Source organism: Musa acuminata, chromosome BXJ2-5 (assembly GCF_036884655.1).
Source record: "Musa acuminata AAA Group cultivar baxijiao chromosome BXJ2-5, Cavendish_Baxijiao_AAA, whole genome shotgun sequence".
NCBI lineage: Eukaryota > Viridiplantae > Streptophyta > Magnoliopsida > Zingiberales > Musaceae > Musa > Musa acuminata.
The window spans coordinates 39,676,572-39,695,405 of record NC_088342.1 but is presented as its reverse complement, the minus strand read 5'-3'; the positions used below and the strand labels follow the sequence as shown (position 1 = coordinate 39,695,405).

Below are 18,834 nucleotides of genomic sequence, written 5' to 3'. Positions count from 1 at the left end.
CCATACACCCCAAATAGAGGCTGCAGTATGAGGTAAAGAAGAGGGAGAGGAGAATTGGAGGTTTTTTTGGAACCATAAGAAAAATAAAAATAAGATTAATCTAATTGGATAATAAATTGTTACTTTTTCCCAAGGAGGAAGTTTAAAGATTAGATTTAAGATTGGCTAAAAGTATCCTACGTACTAAGCATCTTATTGCACTACTCAATAGTGAGGAGTGTCTTTGGGTGAAAGTGCCAAAGCCAAAGTATTAATTCTTGTTTCCTCGAGCCTCCTCTAGAGCCTAGGGGTGCCATGGAATTGGAACAACATATGCAAGTTAGTAAGCAAAGTCTAACTGGGATTTAAGAGGTGCATTGGGTTTGGTTTATAAACTAAATTTTGGTTTGACTCATGGATTGATGCTACCCCTTGAGCCACTGGCCAACTTCTGTTAATATGGAGTTGGTCTATTCTTTCTCTTCTATTGCAAGTTTGATAACTAGAAATGATTGGTGCCATGGAATATTGAATGTTGCATTTCATCCTGAACTTATGAATAGGATTTTAAGAATGTACTTGATTAAGAACTCCGATGATAACAAATGAGTTTGGGCCTCAACTCCAAATAATTGTACTATATAAATTGTATTATGCTAATCACCTATTGAGAGAGAGTATTCAACCCATACAGGATAAATGGCCTGGCTAGAAGGTGATATGGAAAATTAATGTTTACATAAAGATCAAAATATTCCTTTAGAAGATGTGTTGGAACAGACTTCCTACTTCAGATTACTTTATTAGCTTCATGTATTTGCAAACTATGCTATGCTTGTTATGCAACATTTATAGTGACTTTGCATGACACATCCTATTCTAACGTAGGTTTGCTAAAATGCTATCAGGGAGTATTGAGCGAAACTACTGGAAGAACAAATTGAAGCCCCTTTTGATAAGAAAGTGTTTCTTGTAGCGGTGGCGAACATTTTATGGCTTCTATAGGTAAACTAAAATGAAAATCATTTTCGTAATGTTAGATTAGTGTTGAGACCCTATAAGAGGATGGCAGTTGGTACTAGTGCCTCCTTAAGGGTCATCAACAAACTTGAATGGATTGCCAAGCCTAAGTGTGAGCATAATTTTTAATTACTAATTATAAGTGTCCTATAAGTCAACGTGAGTGATGACACATATAATCCATCGCATAATCTATTTTGATTAATATTAATAATAATAATTTTTTATTTTATATTATATGATGAATATATTGTGGTGTATTTGGATCTGTGTAATGAGAATTGAATCATAATGAGATTATGATAATAAGATTAATTTATCTTTAAACTCAGATCCTAGATATTCTTAGTCATAGGTTACTTAAGAAGGACATCGAGGTAACCGTACAGACCAATGTAGGTGCTCAATGGAGAATGAGTTCACTAAATGATCCACTTATGAAATGTTGGATGACTAATGATACCTCATCATTAGACAACAATTTTGTAGTCCTAGTTGTATATCTAGTCCTTAGACTTAAGACACCAAGGACACTAAAGATGTCTTGTTTGAGTACTTCATTCTTTAATACCGAACTTATAGGTCTGAAAGTTTTATATATAATATAGACGGTTATTGGGGATGACAGACAACCTTAAAAGGTAATTGAGTGTCAATAGAGGATCATCCACCCTCGGTATCAATAGAAGATCATCCACCCTCGGTATCAATAGAAGATCATCCACCCTCGGTATCATGAGAAGAATATCCTATGTGTTCTTACTTAAGCAAATCTCTATCCAAGGTCAATCGGATTGAGAGAATCCGATAAGAGTGAGACTTGGATGGATTCCGTATAGGTCTAATAGTATCATTCTTGGTATATGGTCTTTGGGATATTAGATAGATAAAGAACTATAGATACATAGTAATTGAGGATAAATAGATCTAATGGATTAGATCCCCATGTACCATCTAGTGACTATGGCGTAATGGCATAGTACATCTATAGTTGGTAAGTTAAGAGAATTATTATGAGGATAATAATTTACTGAGTCAAAAGAGATTTTGATAGGTGCAACTCATAGCCAACTCGATATTGGGCCTAGAGAGTTACACACATAAGGTTGACGATGCGATGAATAAAGGATTGGATGTGGGATATCCAATAAGCCCCTTTTTTAATAGATCTATTTAGTAAGATCCAATAGGGTATGGAGTTTAGAGGGGTTATTGGATAATGATCAAATACCCATTAAGCTAATGATTATTAAATGAACATCTAATACTCATTAAGAATGATCTATTAGGGTTTTTATGAAAAGACTTTTTATAAATAGGAGTGGGGCTTAAATTATCATAAGCTGGACCTTTAGAGCCGCCGGCCTCCTCATCTCTCCCTTGCCGTGAGCTCCCTTCTTGGTATGAGAGGACAGCAAGAAGGTCGACGACCCCTTTTTGTTTACTATTGCTATGTGGTGGTGCATTGTCACAAGGAGAGAACCCTCAGCGAGGAGGAGGTGCGTCGTTGTTGTTGTCCATCATGTTGATTACTACTAGAACTCCTTCATTCATCGGATCAGGATATGCATCTTAGGGGATATACGAGCTCTCCTAGGTGAGAACGTCTCATCTTTTTTATGTGATTTTGTAACTTTAAGTTTTACGCTCTCGATCATCATCCGATGATTCGATACACCTTGTTCAGAAAATAGTTTTATTTTATCTTTCTACTGCATAGCTTCCTTATGGTTTCCGAACACTAATACTACCGATGATAACAGTTTCAATATCAAATGTGATGGATCATGTAATAAAGATTTGTGTAATGTACGTATTAGCTATGTGATCAAGCAATCAGGCCAGATTGGTGGGATGTGTTGCTTGTGCTGCAAGCAGTGTTGTCCAAGCGAAAGGAATTACTATTCTAAAAGCCCTAGAATGTTTGAAGCAAGGTTTGCCTTACCGTACCGTACCAATGTTTCGACCTAGGCTCGATACGGTACGGTATGGTGTACCGAGCGATACACCTGATTTCACATATTTAACCCTCTGAAAATACCTGAAAATTAAAAAAAAAGTTAGGATAGGGTTTTCAAGTTACAAATAAATATAATAATAGTATAAGTTTAGCAAAATTAATGTAAATTAGGTAAGAATAGTATCACATATCTTTTTTGGGCTTTGAGGTAGTCTCGTTCGAGGTTTGTATTTCAGCCTGTTATAGATTGAAATATCTACAGAAAAATCAATTGAATTATTAGACTATTTTGTTATAATATAAAATCTAAAATTTAAATAAATTAAATAATCACATACGTAGATATACTTGATTGTTCATTCTACCACCAAAATGAATGACAGGCCTCCACGGGTGGTGGATCGGGGTCCTCGATCCAATACATCTGCATATCAATATGATACATTTGTTGGACCCAATCATGAAATTGATCCCATGACATAGTGTATTAATACACCGTATGCCATTGATGCATCAATGTGGTGCTGATCGTAGACTGATCGTCATGAATCATATTTATTCGAGGCAGCTCTTGAGGCATATATTGGTGAATGTCATAGCTTCTACTTTCGTTACTGATATGCTGTTTTGTATCATACTGTTGCTCAGAGAAGGATTACCAACTATCACCATACTGTTGTTGCCCGTATGATTCTCCATAATACGATGGCTGTGAATACAATGAGCCTCTTTCTGTGTCTATATCATGTATGCTCTGTCGCATTTGTTCATATTCATCCACTGCCTTCCCCTTCCCCTTCCGCGCATAAACTTGACCAATACATTGTCGAGTTTCATGATCTAAATCTTGAGTGGCATGTGTAAAATATTGCTCCTCAGTCCATTCACCACCCTCAAGTTGTGTAGACGAGACCAACAACTGCCCGGCATCACCGCTATCATCTGTCGAGGCACTGTTGTCCGTGTTATTGTCATGTCTCTGGACCGAGCGAGAAAGAGAATGTGATTGTGAAGGTGTCTCGTCGCCCGACTCAATTCTTTCCAACGATGCAATTGATGTTACTGCCTTCCCCTTTGCCTTTGCACGTTGGGTAGACGAGTGTGACCGTTGGGTGTCGGTAGTTCCTCGAGCAGTTTGACTCCTACCACGTTGTAATCGAGGGGGATTTTCCACCTATTGGGGTTGTGCTTCTTCTTCTTCTATTGCCTCGGTGATAAAACGTGAAGGACGCTGAGGATCTCCTAACTCATCAAGTAGAGGACCCTCTTGGTTCTCTGCTACTTCAACCCAATCTAACATTGGCTCTGAATCTTCATTGTAGAATTGGAGGTCAATAGGATCAATATTTGGTTCCTTTGGCTCCTTATCCAACTCAGCACATCGTAATTTTAGCCGCATGTTATAATGGACATATACTAGTTTCTCTAACCGTCTGTAGGAGAGTCTGTTGCGGACCTTCGTATGAATCAATTCAAACGTTGACCAATTACGTTCGCAACCACTAGATGTTGTTGTTTGTGAAAGAACACGAACGACAACCTTCCTTAAATGTGGTGCATCCCCTCCAAATTGTAGCCACCACTCGATTGCAAAAAGATATAAATAAGATTTTATTAGCATAACAAATAATTAACATTAAATATAATTGATAATCAATATGCATAACTTTTCCTCACTAGGATCCATAGTGTAACGACACGATACAACTACGACGTCGTAGAATGAACCAACTATTTCTCGAAATAATCGACCCTCCATAAGAGTATCGGTTGCCTCGGTAGTGTTTGGCAAGAGCCGTTATATAACATTTCGTAGTATTGTTAGGAAATTATTTTGCATTCCAAGAGCATATCGATATTGAATTGCCGGGTTTAGATAATACACTGCAAAACATATTTTTGTTAGTATGATTTTTTATTATCTAAATAATAATAAATTAAATTATTCTGAATATGAATTTACTTGTATTATGGATATCTTGATCCATATGAACTTCGGTCCAACGATCAATGATTCATATGTATTGGTCGACCTTAAAATCATCTTTGAATTCTTTCCTAGCCTCCTCTCTTGCTGAAAATCAGCATATATTTAAGATACGACATCTGTGGACGCTTGTCGATATCGACCTTACGGAAGACAATATAAAGTAGTTTCACACCTTTTATAATTTCTGCTATAATCTCCCAAAATCTAGAGGAAAGAATGACCTTTTCTATCTTCTTTTCATCGCTCAATTTCGAATATCTGGATTTAGACCACTCTTGTGAGGTAGTCATTACCTTCAAGCCATGCCTTTTTTGCTGTAATGACTTTAATGCAATAAAATTGGTAGCAAACCGAGTAATTCCGGTCGAAGTATCTCACTATTTACATACTTTTGTATTAAAGCGTGGACCTAATAATGATTATATATAAACTTTGTAATTGATTGTGCTCGAGCTACACATTTCTTGACCGCATCCAACTCACCAATATCCTTCAGCATTAGATCTATGCAATGAGCTGCACATGGAGTCCAAAACAAAGTTTTTCTTTTTTCCATCAATTGCAAACCAGCCTTTTTGAAATTCGCTTCGTTGTCGGTTATTATTTGGACAACATACTGTGGTCCAATCCCCTCTACTATAGTGTTCATCAAGCTCTCAATGTAGTTTGCATCTTGGATCTTTTCAGAAACATTAACGGACTTATGAAACACCACTCTTCTATTGCAATAAACAAGAAAGTTGATGATACTCATTATTGTTGGTCCTATCCAACTGTCACACATCAATGTCACCCCATATTCGTCTCATTGCCTCTTGAAGGATTTGATCCAATCTTTTAGTTCTGCCACCTCCTCATCTAAATACACGCCGTAAATCTCTTTTGGTGTTAGAGGTTGGATCCCCACATTTAAATAGAAGAGACAATACTGTGATAATATAGACCTTGGGTTGTGTTGGCTAGAATCCTTTGGAAGTTGAACGAGATTGTCTTCCCAATATCCCGTTTTTTTTCTTTTGTGTATGCATCGTTAATCCATATATATTTCGCAATTTGTGGGGGATACGCTTACGGAAAGCGAAAGGATGCCAAGGAGAAAACATATGCTCCGATTCTAAGAGATGGATTGATTATTTGAATAATTTAACTCTTATCCCCTTATCTTTGTATTCACTATACAAAGACAATTTGATTGTGGCTAGGGAGGTCAATACTAAGTCCATTTTAGTGAAGCCGTTCAGTGAAGCAAGTGCCATGAAAGAATATAAGATCAACAAGGCTAGCATAACTTGCACACGGAGCAGCCATAGATCATACACATACCAAATGAAGAAACCGATCCTCTCAGCATCGACGTTCACGTAATTGATGATCTTTGCACTTTTACTTGAGTTACTAGAGTGTAAGACTCTTTTAGAAGATGATAGCAACAAGTGAAGCGTCAAATTTGATCCCAACCTACTGCGATCTGAAGATATAATGCCTGTCATAGAGACCCTCAAAATGCTTCGACAGAATGAAGGCCAAAACCAAAAGGGACCCTTCAGCAGCAAATCGTCGAGCACCATTAAGGCATCGAATGAAACGATTAATGAGATAGTTACCAACATAGGAAGCCAAAGCTGATACAAGTGTGAGGAGAGCTGACAACACAATTGGCTTCCAAGCAGAGAAGATTAGTCCCTTGGCCAGTGCATACGAGGTAACTCCATCAGTAGGAATAGTACTGGTGAAAGATTCAAGGTTATGCTCGAAATCCGAGATCACATGTCGAACACTTTCACTACTAGCTAATTGGGGCACTTCTTTAAGGTCTAATGTCTTCTTGTGACCTACAAAAAGCAAAGGGCAGATTCAAGAGAAGAAAAGGATGCTAAGGATACCAACAACTTCAAATGATGAAATGGAGTCATGAGTAGCTCCTCTTCCATCACAACCATTCAAGAGAGATTCCTTAAGTGCAGGATTTCCTCCATGAATTCTTTTCCCGATGAATCCAGCATAATTAAGAACCAATCTATAGAAAGGCAGATACAAGAAGAAAGTAAGAAGAGAACCCACCGAATCTTGAGGAAGGTGGGAAAGCTATCCTCACTCGAGCTACTGAATTCAAGTAGCAACTAGCAAGCAAGCAACTATGGCAAACCATGCAACTATTGCGACTGCCAAACCCACTTCAACGGAGAAGCCCGTCGCCATTCCCATACCAAAAGTAGCTCAGGGCACACAACAAGAGATGAAGCAAGCCCAAACCCAGGGAAGTGAAGAGGGCCAATCTGTAGTGCAAGAATTTGTCGTTCGTTGCTCTCCTATTAGAGTTTTGGCGAGGTTCGCAATGGTGATAGAGCCATAAAATAGATAGGAGAAGCAAGAGACAGAGGTGACATGAAGCAGAGAAGCCATGCCTTGCAACTAGGAGCAACTCCATGTCCTTAACGTCTCATGATCCCTCTCTGAGACTCAAGAGGGAGGAAGAGGAGGTCTTCCTCTTGGGTGAAAGGAGCAGTCCACGCAAAGATGGAAAATGAATGTTCTGTTGCAATCATGCAGAAGAACAACATGAAAATGAATCTGCTAAAAAAAGTAGTAAGATGCAGGAGACGTAATCTATTAAACTTAGCAAGGCAGAAACCACGATAGCCCATTGGGAATCTGAAACAGTAGTTTACGTCAAGTACGTACCATCGTCTCAACATGCAATTATCATCGATTTTCTTCATGTCTTGAGCAAACAGGAAACGGAAGGAGAAGGTCCGACCAAAAGAACCGGAAGTCTCAATCAAACTATATATATATATATATATATATATATATATATATATATATATATATATATATATATATATATATATATATATATATATACACACACACACATTACATAAGATGAGATGGATGCAACATCCTATAACTTAGCTAGAGCATTGTTCTTGTTCCAAGAAGTATATTGAAGCAGTAGTTCAATATAGGAAAGATCACAAACAGCATCACAGAGTTACTTGTTTTAATCTGGGACTTGAAATTGGGAACCTGAGAAGGCAGCCAAGAAATGCATAACCATGTCAAGATATGTGTGCCAAAACAACTATATAGAGAAGATTGACTACTGCATAAGATTATACCTGCTTTTACTACTGCTTACAGAAAACTCACAGAAGCATTTTCTTTACCTGCAGAAGAACAATCAGAGGTGTAAACCAATAATCAGTTGGACCTATTAGGTATATTCAGTACCTTGTAGCAGAGTAACATGTGGCATCAACTGAGTTGCATACATTGAAGGATTTCTTAAGTGATATCAAACAGAAGTCTACGGATGGTTAAGATAGATTGTAAGTCATGTTTTAACAAAAATATTCAAGCATTGATTCATTATAGTTCAGATGAGCATGTGTTGGTTGCACAGTAAATAATATGTGCCACTGACCTATGCACAATATGCACTGGAAAATTAAACCATTTGCTTATGTTATTCATTTTGTTCATTTGAATGTACAAGTCATTTGCTTATTTGCTTATTGAATAATAACATTATCATAAGGTGACTGGATTGTACATATCCTACAAGTGTTTTTTTCAGCTCTGATTCAAAAACCAAGTGGAGAAAGAGAAGCACCTCAATTTTCCTCCGCAAGGAAGCTGGTTTCATTGTCGAGATGCATCATAGAATCTGCAAGTTATCAGCACCAAGAGAAATTACTATTCACTGAATTTGCTACAATTGTATAAAACCATACACGGTCACTACCATATACAAAAAAGCTTTTCAAATACATTCCTTCTGATATTTATTAATTATATTTACATTCCTCCCAAACACGAGAAATGAATTTCTTTGCACCAAAGCCCTTACACTTAGCAGGCACTCGAACAGTATCAGATGTGACAATGTAAATTGATACGAAAAATAACTTTAGTTCGGGTATAGGATGGTTACATCAACAAAGTGGTAGAAAGACTGCATAAACTGGGTTGCGCGCAATCCATGTTTAACTAGAGTTAGCATAACACCAATGGACAGGCTATGATCACAAGGGCATTAGCGCAATTAAATTCCTTTAAGATAGTATGTATATGACCTGATACTCCGGAAAAGCAAATACATAAATCACCAGTTTCAGATATGGTATGTATGCACAAAGCATTATCAACCTTCAGGGAATTCAGGATCAATAAGTCACCCATCTTGATGAAAAAAAACTAATAGAAATCTAAATTAGACCTTGTAGTGTATTCAGAGACGAGCTTCGCAAACAAGGATGACTTGTTTTCTAACAATTTTGTCGGACTGTCAATTTCAACAATCAGTCCTGCTCAACACAAAGTTCAGTTCAGAAAGGGTAACTGATGAGTGATCAAACTAAGAGAAAAGCCTTTCATCATTTTGAAGACACTAACCATTATCAAGTAATATGACAATATCACTGTCAATTACAGAAGTTATCCGATGAGCTATCGTTATAACTGTTGATTCCGAGAACTTCTGTCTCAGGGTTTTCTGAATTATGATATCAGTAGTAGTATCTACTGAGGCAGTTGCTTCATCCAGAACCAGTATCTTGCTTTTTCTCAAGATTACCCTGCCTAAACAGACAAGCTGGCGCTGGCCTACACTCCAATTCTCACCGTTTTCAGTTACTGCAACTCAAATTGGTCAGTATGAATAATAAATCAATTGATCATAGAAAAACACAGTGGCAAGGAACCTTTCATTTTATCAGCATATTTCTAAGTTAAAACTAACTGGGAGGACATTTTATATTAAGATTATAAATATCACCATAATTTAAAATCTGATACCTTCAGAGTCGAGCTTCAATTCCTTATTTCTAATCTCTTCTCCAAGTTGACAGCAATCCAGTGCCTAAAAGAGAAAAACATTGAAATAGAAAAGACACATTATGATTTCAAATAAACTTGGAAACAACACTAGAGGGATATGATAAATTAATACAAGTCAAATAATATGCAAGTAAACTGAAGCACCTCCCATATCTGCTCATCTGTATATTCTTCAAGTGGGTCTAGGTTGCTACGCACAGTTCCCTCAAACATAATTGGATCTTGCGGGATAATGCTTAATCTGGATCTCAGGTCATGCAGCCCAATTGTTGAAATGTCAATGCCATCGATGAATATATGACCAACAGTAGGATCAATAATACGAAATATTGTCTGTACAAGGGTGGACTTGCCACTTCCAGTTCTTCCAACAATTCCAATCTTTTTACCTCCAGGAAGAGTGCAAGTGAGACCCCTTAAAATAAAAGGCATGTCGAGGCCATAACGAACCTGTTCCAAGTTAATTAGTATTAAAAAGAAAAATATTATGGGACTTGCAGCAACTTTTAAGATGTCAATAGAGAAACATTCAATGTGAAAACCATGATGAGCTTGAAGTAGCACTTTCATGCTGAGGGAGTTGAGTTGTTCTCAAGCAGGAACTTTTGGTAACACACATCCAAGAGGCTTCATATAGTTAAACCTTAATTTAGTGATATAATCACATTTATCATCTTGGAAAGTGATAAATAGTGAAAACTAACACTTAACAGATGCACCATAAGCTGGAAAACGAACAAGGGAGCCTCAATGTCGTAGGAAGGATGTAATTACCTGCAAGTTAAGAAGGTCTATTTCCCCCTTTGATGGCCAGATATGATCAGGTCTGCTTTCATCTATGACAAGAGGTGGTTCACTAGGAATGTTTGTATACTGTAGTATTCTCTCAACAGAAATAATTCCATTTTCAAGACTGCACAGACTCCAGATGACCCATGTTTGTATCATATTCAGACTAAGCCCATATGTCACTGCAAGGCCAGCAATACCTAGGGAAGAAGACAAAGAAACAGAAAAACAATGGCTAACATGACTTCCATATTTCCAGGAAATTCCAGTAAACACAAATAATGGAACTATATAAAGAAAGTACCAGGATCGATTACACCTTCTGGCATGCTGATCAGAAATATCAGAGAGAAGGCAAATGTAAGGGATGACAACATATCGAGACGAAAACAAAGCCATTGCATAGCACCTGTACTATGGAATTGAAGTCGAGAGAGATCATTTATCAGATTATAGTTAGTGTTCACAAACTCTTTTTCCTGACCAAAGCTTCTAACTGAAATTGATCCCGACATTGATTCTGCAAAATGTTGGATTACAGGAGCTCTGCAAACCCCAATCAACCTTGATAGTTCTCGTGCAGTAGATATGTAGTATTGCTGAGGGACCAGGATTATAAGAGAACTTTAGAATTTATAGATCATGAAAATAGGAAAAGTATGAATGTAGAGTAATGCCATAATTATAGTCATGCAAGATGACAAATTCATAGAAGGTGTACATATACTAATGACTAAACAGTCAATTATGCTGTTCAATTTATCAGTCTCACCTTAAAAAAAGACTGTTATATATTACACAACACTACAGAATTATGGCATAAGGCAATGTGATCAAAGGAGAAATCACAATCCAAATTCTGCCATTATATAATGACATGTTTTTAAAATAATTACCCCTCCTTATTCTGCATTTAATGTCTCCTTGTTCTCTTGCCTGCTGATACTTCAGAAACTGGAATGGTAGATCAAACTAATAGCTTAAATTAGGAACATAGTTTCAAAAGATAAAATCGACAGTATTCACTTTGTTGATCCAACAGCTTTTTCAGTAATTTAAGCATTCTATTAAAAACATATAAAAATGATAGAAAATAACAAAAATGTGGAAAATATAATATGCATTTATCTGATTTAGCTAGGATTTATCTAAAATTGGTGAGAAAAAAATAATGTTTACAAAAATGGGATTGTAACTTTTTCATAAAGATAGTCAGATTTTAGAAGTTGCCCAATCTCAATATTGGAGAAGTATGTCTGGACCATGGTTGACAAGATCACTTGCTACAACATCAGATGACTCTGGCTACAGTACTTCCAAGTTTTAAAGAATGTCTTGCTCCCATAATTCACTGTGTTAATAGAAGAGCATTTGCTTTCCTAAGACGATCAGAAAAATAATATCTAAATTCATCTTTATGCAGGATTTAAAGAAATAAAACCGTTTGCTTCATAATTTTCATTTTTAGAAGTCAATGAGTATAGAATCTAGTGCTGATGATATAAGTTTTTCTAACATTACTCACTTCTGTATTCGAAGTAGCATTAAAAACTTGTAAAATAGATACCTGATACCAAATACAAGTTGCAACCACAGGAATAAAGATAATCAAAACTGGCCATGCGACTTGTGACATGACTAAAATAATCCCCAGAAGATTTATAATTGAGAATGAAAATGATCCAATTTGGAATGGAATGTACATATCTACTCCACGTTGATCAGTTGACGCCTGTCCCATTAAACATATTTTAGAGACAGAAGCATCAAAAGAATATTCTTAATGATTAAGAGAAAACTAATACTTACTCTATTCAAAATACGCCCAGTGGGGGTGGAATCAAAGAATGATATGGGTGCACGAAAAATGCATGCATGCATCTTATTAAATAGCATTGTTGCAGTCTTGTATCCAACAATTACAATAAGCAGCGTTCTTATTAGGATGCAAGCAGCGCTCCCAACAGCCAATGCTACATATACAGATATGAGCATTGAGCCACTTACAGGAGGTTCCAAGTCATCTGACAGAGGAGACTCCAAAGCCATCCAATAATTGCTACATATCTCAAGGACTTGAAAAAGAATTTGGGAAAATAATATTAATGGAACAAGTGCCCCTTTATATGCCATTGTAATATACCTCCAATAAATCTGAAACCCCACTTTGCCTGTCTCCCTCTCTTCTTCTTGAACTAGTTGACCCCTCAGCCTAACTTCATCTGATGGACCATTCTCTGTATCCTTCAATTCTGCTTGTTGAGGAACTGGTGCACTAGATTTTGAGGCAGAAGGACCACCTTGAATAATGTCACTTGAATTGTTGGAAGTATGTTTTATCATGTTATGTGCAGCCAAAGCATCCATATGAGAACCAACCAGTTCCATGAACTCTATTCCTGAGTTAATTATCTCATTGTACTTGCCTGCTTGAACAATCCTTCCATCTCTTATGACCTGCACAAGAGAATAATTCTGTCTGGAATACATATGTGAGATAAAGATGAAAAGGCAGCATTACTCACCAGGATAAGGTCAGCTGAAGGTAAAAACTCCACCTGGTGTGTGACATAGACCACTGTCTTTGAAGATAAAAATCCAAGCAAACATTCCTGCAGTACTGATGTCGCTATTATTTTTAAAGATCAAATATCTTCTTACAAAGCAACATGATATTAACAAAAGAAAGTTTTGTTAATATATTAACAACCATCAAGGTGTATGTATATGAAATTCTTCATAGTTTGTAAATATTCAACAAAAACACTTGACACTACAACCATATGGAAAAATAGCTACTGTTTAATCTATTACCTTAAAGAGATGAGATCCTGTGTGGGCATCAACAGCACTGAATGGATCATCAAACATATAAATGTCAGCATCATGGTATATGGCACGGGCAATTTGTACGCGTTGCTTTTGTCCTCCGCTAAGATTTATGCCTCTTTCTCCTATAACTGTCTGATCACCATTAGGCATGATCTCCAAATCCTTCTTCAAAGAACAAGCTTCTAGGACTCTGTCATATTTGACCATGTCCATTTCCTTTCCGAAAATAATATTGTCTTGAATGCTACCACTTTGAATCCAGGGTGACTGAGAGACATAAGCTGTTGTACCACATAACTTGACAGTTCCAGAAATTTTTGAGACTTCACCAAGAATGCAAGACAGCAAGCTTGATTTACCGGAACCAACAGTTCCACAAACAGCGACCCTCGTTCCTTTCAAAACTTGGAAATTTAGATCTTTCAGAGTAGGAGTTTCAGAGGAGGGATCCCACGCGAAATTACCATTGCTAACTTCGATAGCTACCTCTGAGCTACCTCGTGGGAGCTTCTCTACAACATTTGGTTGCAAATCCTCAAGGCAGAGAAAAGATGATATTCTATCGAGAGATACTTTGATCTGAACTAACATTGAGATTGTATCTGGAATAGCAAAAATGGGATTTTGCAATGTCCTAAAAGTTGCAAGTGCTGTTAGAACCTTTCCTGTTCCCAATGGTATCCTCATAAGCATGCAAGCTCCAAAGGCAACTACTGCAACAAAAATTGATGAACAGGAGACAAGAAAAATTGCAGCAGCTAATACATAAGCAATCTTCCACAACCAACCTATCTCATTTTTCCTTAGTTCCATTATTTTAGATAAGAACTTCATTTCCCAAGCTTGAAGCTTGAGAATTCTCATATTCCTCAAGATCTCTGTTGTAGCCTTCATTCTACGATCTTTAGACTCCATAATCTTTCCAATGTAATTCTGTTCCAGCTTGGCTATGGGAACATTAATCAACGTTACAATAAAGGTGGCCGCTAAGCCGATTAGTGAAGCAAGCCCCATTTGAGGATATAAGATTAACAAGGCCAGAATAACATGCACTGGGACCGATGATAGATGAAGCATGTGGTAACTGAAAGAACTAACCCTTGAAGCATCAATAGTCATGTAATTTATGATTTCCCCACTGGATCGACATTGTCTTGAGCGACTAGAGAGAGTAAGACCCTTTTGGTAGATCACAGAAACAAGGGAGGCCCTGAGTCTCATATCAACCTGTTGTAATCTGAAACTCTCAAACCTACTACAAAAACCCTCGACAAGATTTGACAGAATGAACGCCAGAACCAGAAGGTACCCTTGATTTTCAAATTGTCGATCACCAGTGAGGTATCGAACAAAGTAATCAATGAGATAGGGGCCAACAAATGAAGCCACAGTGGACAAGAGTGCACTATAAGTTACCAACAAAAGGTGTCCCCAGACACAGAAGATTAATGACTTTGCCAACATAAATGAGGTAATTATACCATTGGAACTAGCACTAGTATAAGATTCAAGTTTACTTTTGAATATTGGGAAGACAGTATGAACATCATCATCACTAGCTAATTGTGGAATATCTTTGAGGTCTAAAGTCTTTCTGCGACCAACAGAAAGCAAAGGACTGACCCAGGAGAAGGAAAGAGTACTCAGTATGCCAGCCTTTTCAAATTGTGAGATGGCAGCATGGCCAGCCCCACTCACAGTGGAAGATCCATTGATATTACGACCATTCAAGAGAGGTTCCTCATGATTAGTTTTCTCCTCCAGAATCCTCTTACTAAAGAATCCGGCATAGTTAAAGGTCAATCCAGCTAGAATTGAACAGAAGTCAAACACCAACTGATGGGTCTTCTGAAATTTATGCTTCTTGAAGTAAAGAATGTCCACAACAAGGCCAGAACAGGATAACAGCAAGAAGAGACCCCACCAAACCCTAAGGAATGTTGGAAACCTATCCTCACTTGAACTGCTGAATTCAAGAAGCAAATAAGCAGTCATGGCAAACCATGCAGCTGTTCTGATAGCCAAACCAACTTCGATAGCGAGAAGTCGGTCATCATGCTGATACCAGAAGTAGCTCAAAATGCACGTTGGGAGATGAAACAAACCCAAGCTCAGGGAAGTGAAAAGGACTAATCTGTAATACAAGAATTTGCTTTTCGCAACTCCCCTGTGGAAGTCTTTGCCAGAATCACAACACCGGTGGAGCCAAAGAGCAGACAGCACAAGCAAAAGGCAAAGGTGACAAGCAGCAGAGATTCCATAGAGTAGCAATACAGGTTCTAAGAATAACCCGAGAACCCGGCGCACATTGATTAAGGCAGTAAGTGAGACGATGGCAGACATACCATGGCTTTCTTCCAGGAGCAAGTCCATGACCTCAGCTGCTCATAAACCTCTTAAGCATCAGATGGGCTTTCTGATTCTTACTTCAGGATCTTGAAGACCTTCACTTAAAAAGCAAGATGGTGGTGGGTGGGTGGGAGGGAGTGTTTTCTGAGGCAGAGAGGATCAGAGTAGAAACGAAGGCCCAAATTTGACTGGGTACCAGAACTGACGTTTTCCGACATGGAAGAAGTGATGCATGAAGCTTCGTGGACAACCTGAAACAACTATAGAGAAACCACAACAACGAGTTTAATCCTTCTGAGACAAGCTTTGCTGCACATTTTATATTACAGTGGACTGGGTGGCAGAGTCGACATGATTCCGACTTGGATGAATTAATCCCGCAAACCTCATTGCAGACGTCAAATATCAATAAAGAAACGACCACAACGTATTTATTATGATGTTTCTGTCTTGTTCACCGTTGCCCCTCACCATCGACGGTAGACGTGCCCTTCTTTTCTTGGACTTTTTCCACGCATCTTCTTGATGAGCTCGACTCTAAGTGAATAGTAGTCAATGAAAAATATCATATATGCATTACTACCTTTCCTCTGATAGCCAATGATCATCACTTTACCTCTGCAGTGCACTATTCATTCAGCTAAAAGCAGATATTTCGGAAGTCTGACCGCAGGAATAGAAACTGTTGGTGAACTGACGCGCCATGGTTGATAAGTCAGCACGGTCCGGTCAATGAGTCGATGTCGGGAGTCTCCGGTCGGTTGAGATAGTTGCCGAGATCGATCGAGCCCTTATGAGGAGCATCGGCGTCGGGATGTTGATCAGCGTCTCTTGGTTCGGATGCCGGTGAGCGATTGGCCTTTGGGGCACTGGTGGACGACTCCAAGGTCGGAAGGCTCACAGCTCGAGGGTGGCCGCTTTCCCGAAAGTATGGCTCTCGTCGAGTGTTTGCCGACTTTGGCCCCTCCGACGAGCAAGTCAGTGGTGGGTTCTTTTGTTTATGCCTCTCTGGACCGGATGTCGGCCAGGGGGTTTTATACTGCTGTACGATCCTCAGGAGGTGAGATAGTACCTTTGTGTGGCCGCCGTCCCGGGTCGCACAAAACGGCGCCATGCGACGCCGTCCCGAGCTTACCGGGATAGGACATACCGAGCAACGCCTTGGTACGGTCTTTGGCTCGGCGCGTGGGGGTGCTCCTCTTGCTGACTTGGCTGTAGCGTGGTGTGACATCGATCGTGACGAGGCCTAGACCCATCGAGGCGTGTCGTCAGGTCCTCGAGGGCCAGGGGCGCTCTTGGGTCAGAATGCCATGGTTGTGTTGATTGCTTGTGTGGGGAAGCTGGATTGGCTCGTCATGAGGCAGTTCGGGGGACGGCATCCCGTGGGCTGGATAGTTGATCTTGGGCTCGGGTTCGATGCAAGCGAGTCACAAGTCGGGAACTGATCTGGAGCGACTCAAACAAGGATTGGACCTGTGGGCCGAGTGACTGATCTCGGGCTCAGGTTTGGTGCTGACGAATTGCAAGTCGGGAACCGATCTGGATCGACTCAAGTAAGGATTGGACCTGTGGGCCGAGTTACTGATCTTAGGCTCAGGTTTGTTGCCGGCGAGTCATAAGTCGAGAACTGACCTGGAGCGACTAGGGTAAGGATTGGACCTATGGGCCGAGTGACTGATCTCGGGCTTAGGTTTGGTGCCGGTGAGTCGGAAGTCAGGAACCAACCTGGAGCGACTCGGGCAAGGATTGGACCTGTGGGCCGAGTTACTGATCTTTGGCTCAGGTTTGGTATCGGCGAGTCACAAGTCGAGAATCGATCCGGAGCAACTCGAGCAAGGATCGGACCTATGGGCCGAGTGACTGATCTCGAGCTCAAGTTTGGTGTCAGTGAGTAGCAAGTCGGGAATTGACCTGGAGCGACTCGGGCAAGGATTGGACCTGTGGGTCGAGTGACTGATTTCGGGCTCAGGTTTGTGTTAGGCTGACAATCCATGATTCAGCCCATAGTGGGCTTGAATAGCCCACAACCCACCTTCTCTCTTAACCTAACCCTAATTCTTATTGGGGGGGTGTGTGGTGGCTGTGAAAAGAGGCATAAATAGGGCAGCAGGGGTGATCCTTGCAGTAGTAGAAAGGAGGAGAAAAAGAAAAAAATCCAAGGAGAAAGAAAGGGAAGAAAACAAGGACAACGCAGAGAGACTATTCTCAATCATCCAATAGTGTTCTCATCTCATGTTAGATCAAATCTATAGTAGATTCTTACTATAATTACTTGGGGAGAATTAAGGAGGATTTAGAATTTTGAGCACAATGATATGATCTTTGTATCCTAGTTATTCTCTTGTGACTGTTACTAGGGTTTTGGGCAAGAGATTGAGATTTGCATATTCATTATTCTTATAGTGGATTATCTTTAGTTTGCCCCGTGGTTTTTACCCTTCACGTTGAAGGGGTTTTCCACGTATGTCTTGGTGTTCTATTTGATTATGGTTTCATTTAATTCCGTTGTGTGTTATGGCCTGCTAGTATTTGTTCATATACAAAAGTTATTCTTCTTTATATCCCATCAACTGGTATCAAGGCAGGGTTGTAGTGATTTAATTTTTTATTAGAACATGGAGGCCAATAGTGTTTCTCGTATGATTAGTTTAAATGGAAACAATTAGATGATATGAAAACCAAGAATGGAAAATCTCTTGTATCGCAAAGATTTGTATGGACCTTTGCAGGGGGATAGTGCAAAACCCATAACTATGACAGATGATGAGTAGAAGATGTTAGATCGAAAAACAGTTGGGTTTATTCGACAATGGCTTGATGATAGTGTCTTTCACCATGTTTCTACTGAAATTTCTGTATATTCTCTTTGGAAAAAGTTGGAAAGTCTCTATGAAAGAAAAACAGTTGGTAACAAATCTTTTTTTATCAGAAAACTTGTGAACCTAAAATATAGAGAGGGTGCTTCTATTGCTGAGCATTTGAATGCAATACAGAGTACTACTAACCAGTTATCCTCTATGAAAATATCTCTCGATGATGAGTTGCATGCATTGTTACTTCTGAGTTCATTACT

At 39.0% G+C, this 18,834-nt stretch overlaps 1 protein-coding gene across 4 annotated transcripts; it reads right to left on the bottom strand.

Moving 5' to 3' along the window:
• Positions 1-6,516: 6,516 nt before the first annotated feature.
• On the bottom strand, positions 6,517-15,921 carry LOC135612761 (ABC transporter C family member 3-like). Of its 4 annotated transcripts, none has more exons than XR_010487086.1 (14): positions 13,395-15,911; positions 13,139-13,192; positions 12,390-13,037; positions 12,148-12,312; positions 10,885-11,179; positions 10,566-10,780; positions 9,936-10,241; positions 9,750-9,813; positions 9,348-9,587; positions 9,172-9,259; positions 8,566-8,619; positions 8,072-8,119; positions 7,011-7,979; positions 6,517-6,781 (listed from the first exon to the last, which is right to left on the bottom strand). XR_010487086.1 is itself a non-coding variant. In XM_065109403.1 (11 exons), exons 1-11 carry the CDS (start codon positions 15,783-15,785, stop codon positions 8,595-8,597), a joined length of 4,524 nt encoding a protein of 1,507 aa, XP_064965475.1. In that variant the 5' UTR covers positions 15,786-15,910; the 3' UTR covers positions 8,564-8,594. The 4 variants fall into 4 exon arrangements, 1 of the variants encoding a protein (XP_064965475.1); XR_010487085.1 differs by having other exon boundaries at positions 13,106-13,192; positions 13,395-15,910; XR_010487087.1 differs by lacking the exons at positions 9,172-9,259; positions 9,348-9,587 and having other exon boundaries at positions 13,106-13,192; positions 13,395-15,921.
• Between the last annotated feature and the right edge of the window lie 2,913 nt (positions 15,922-18,834).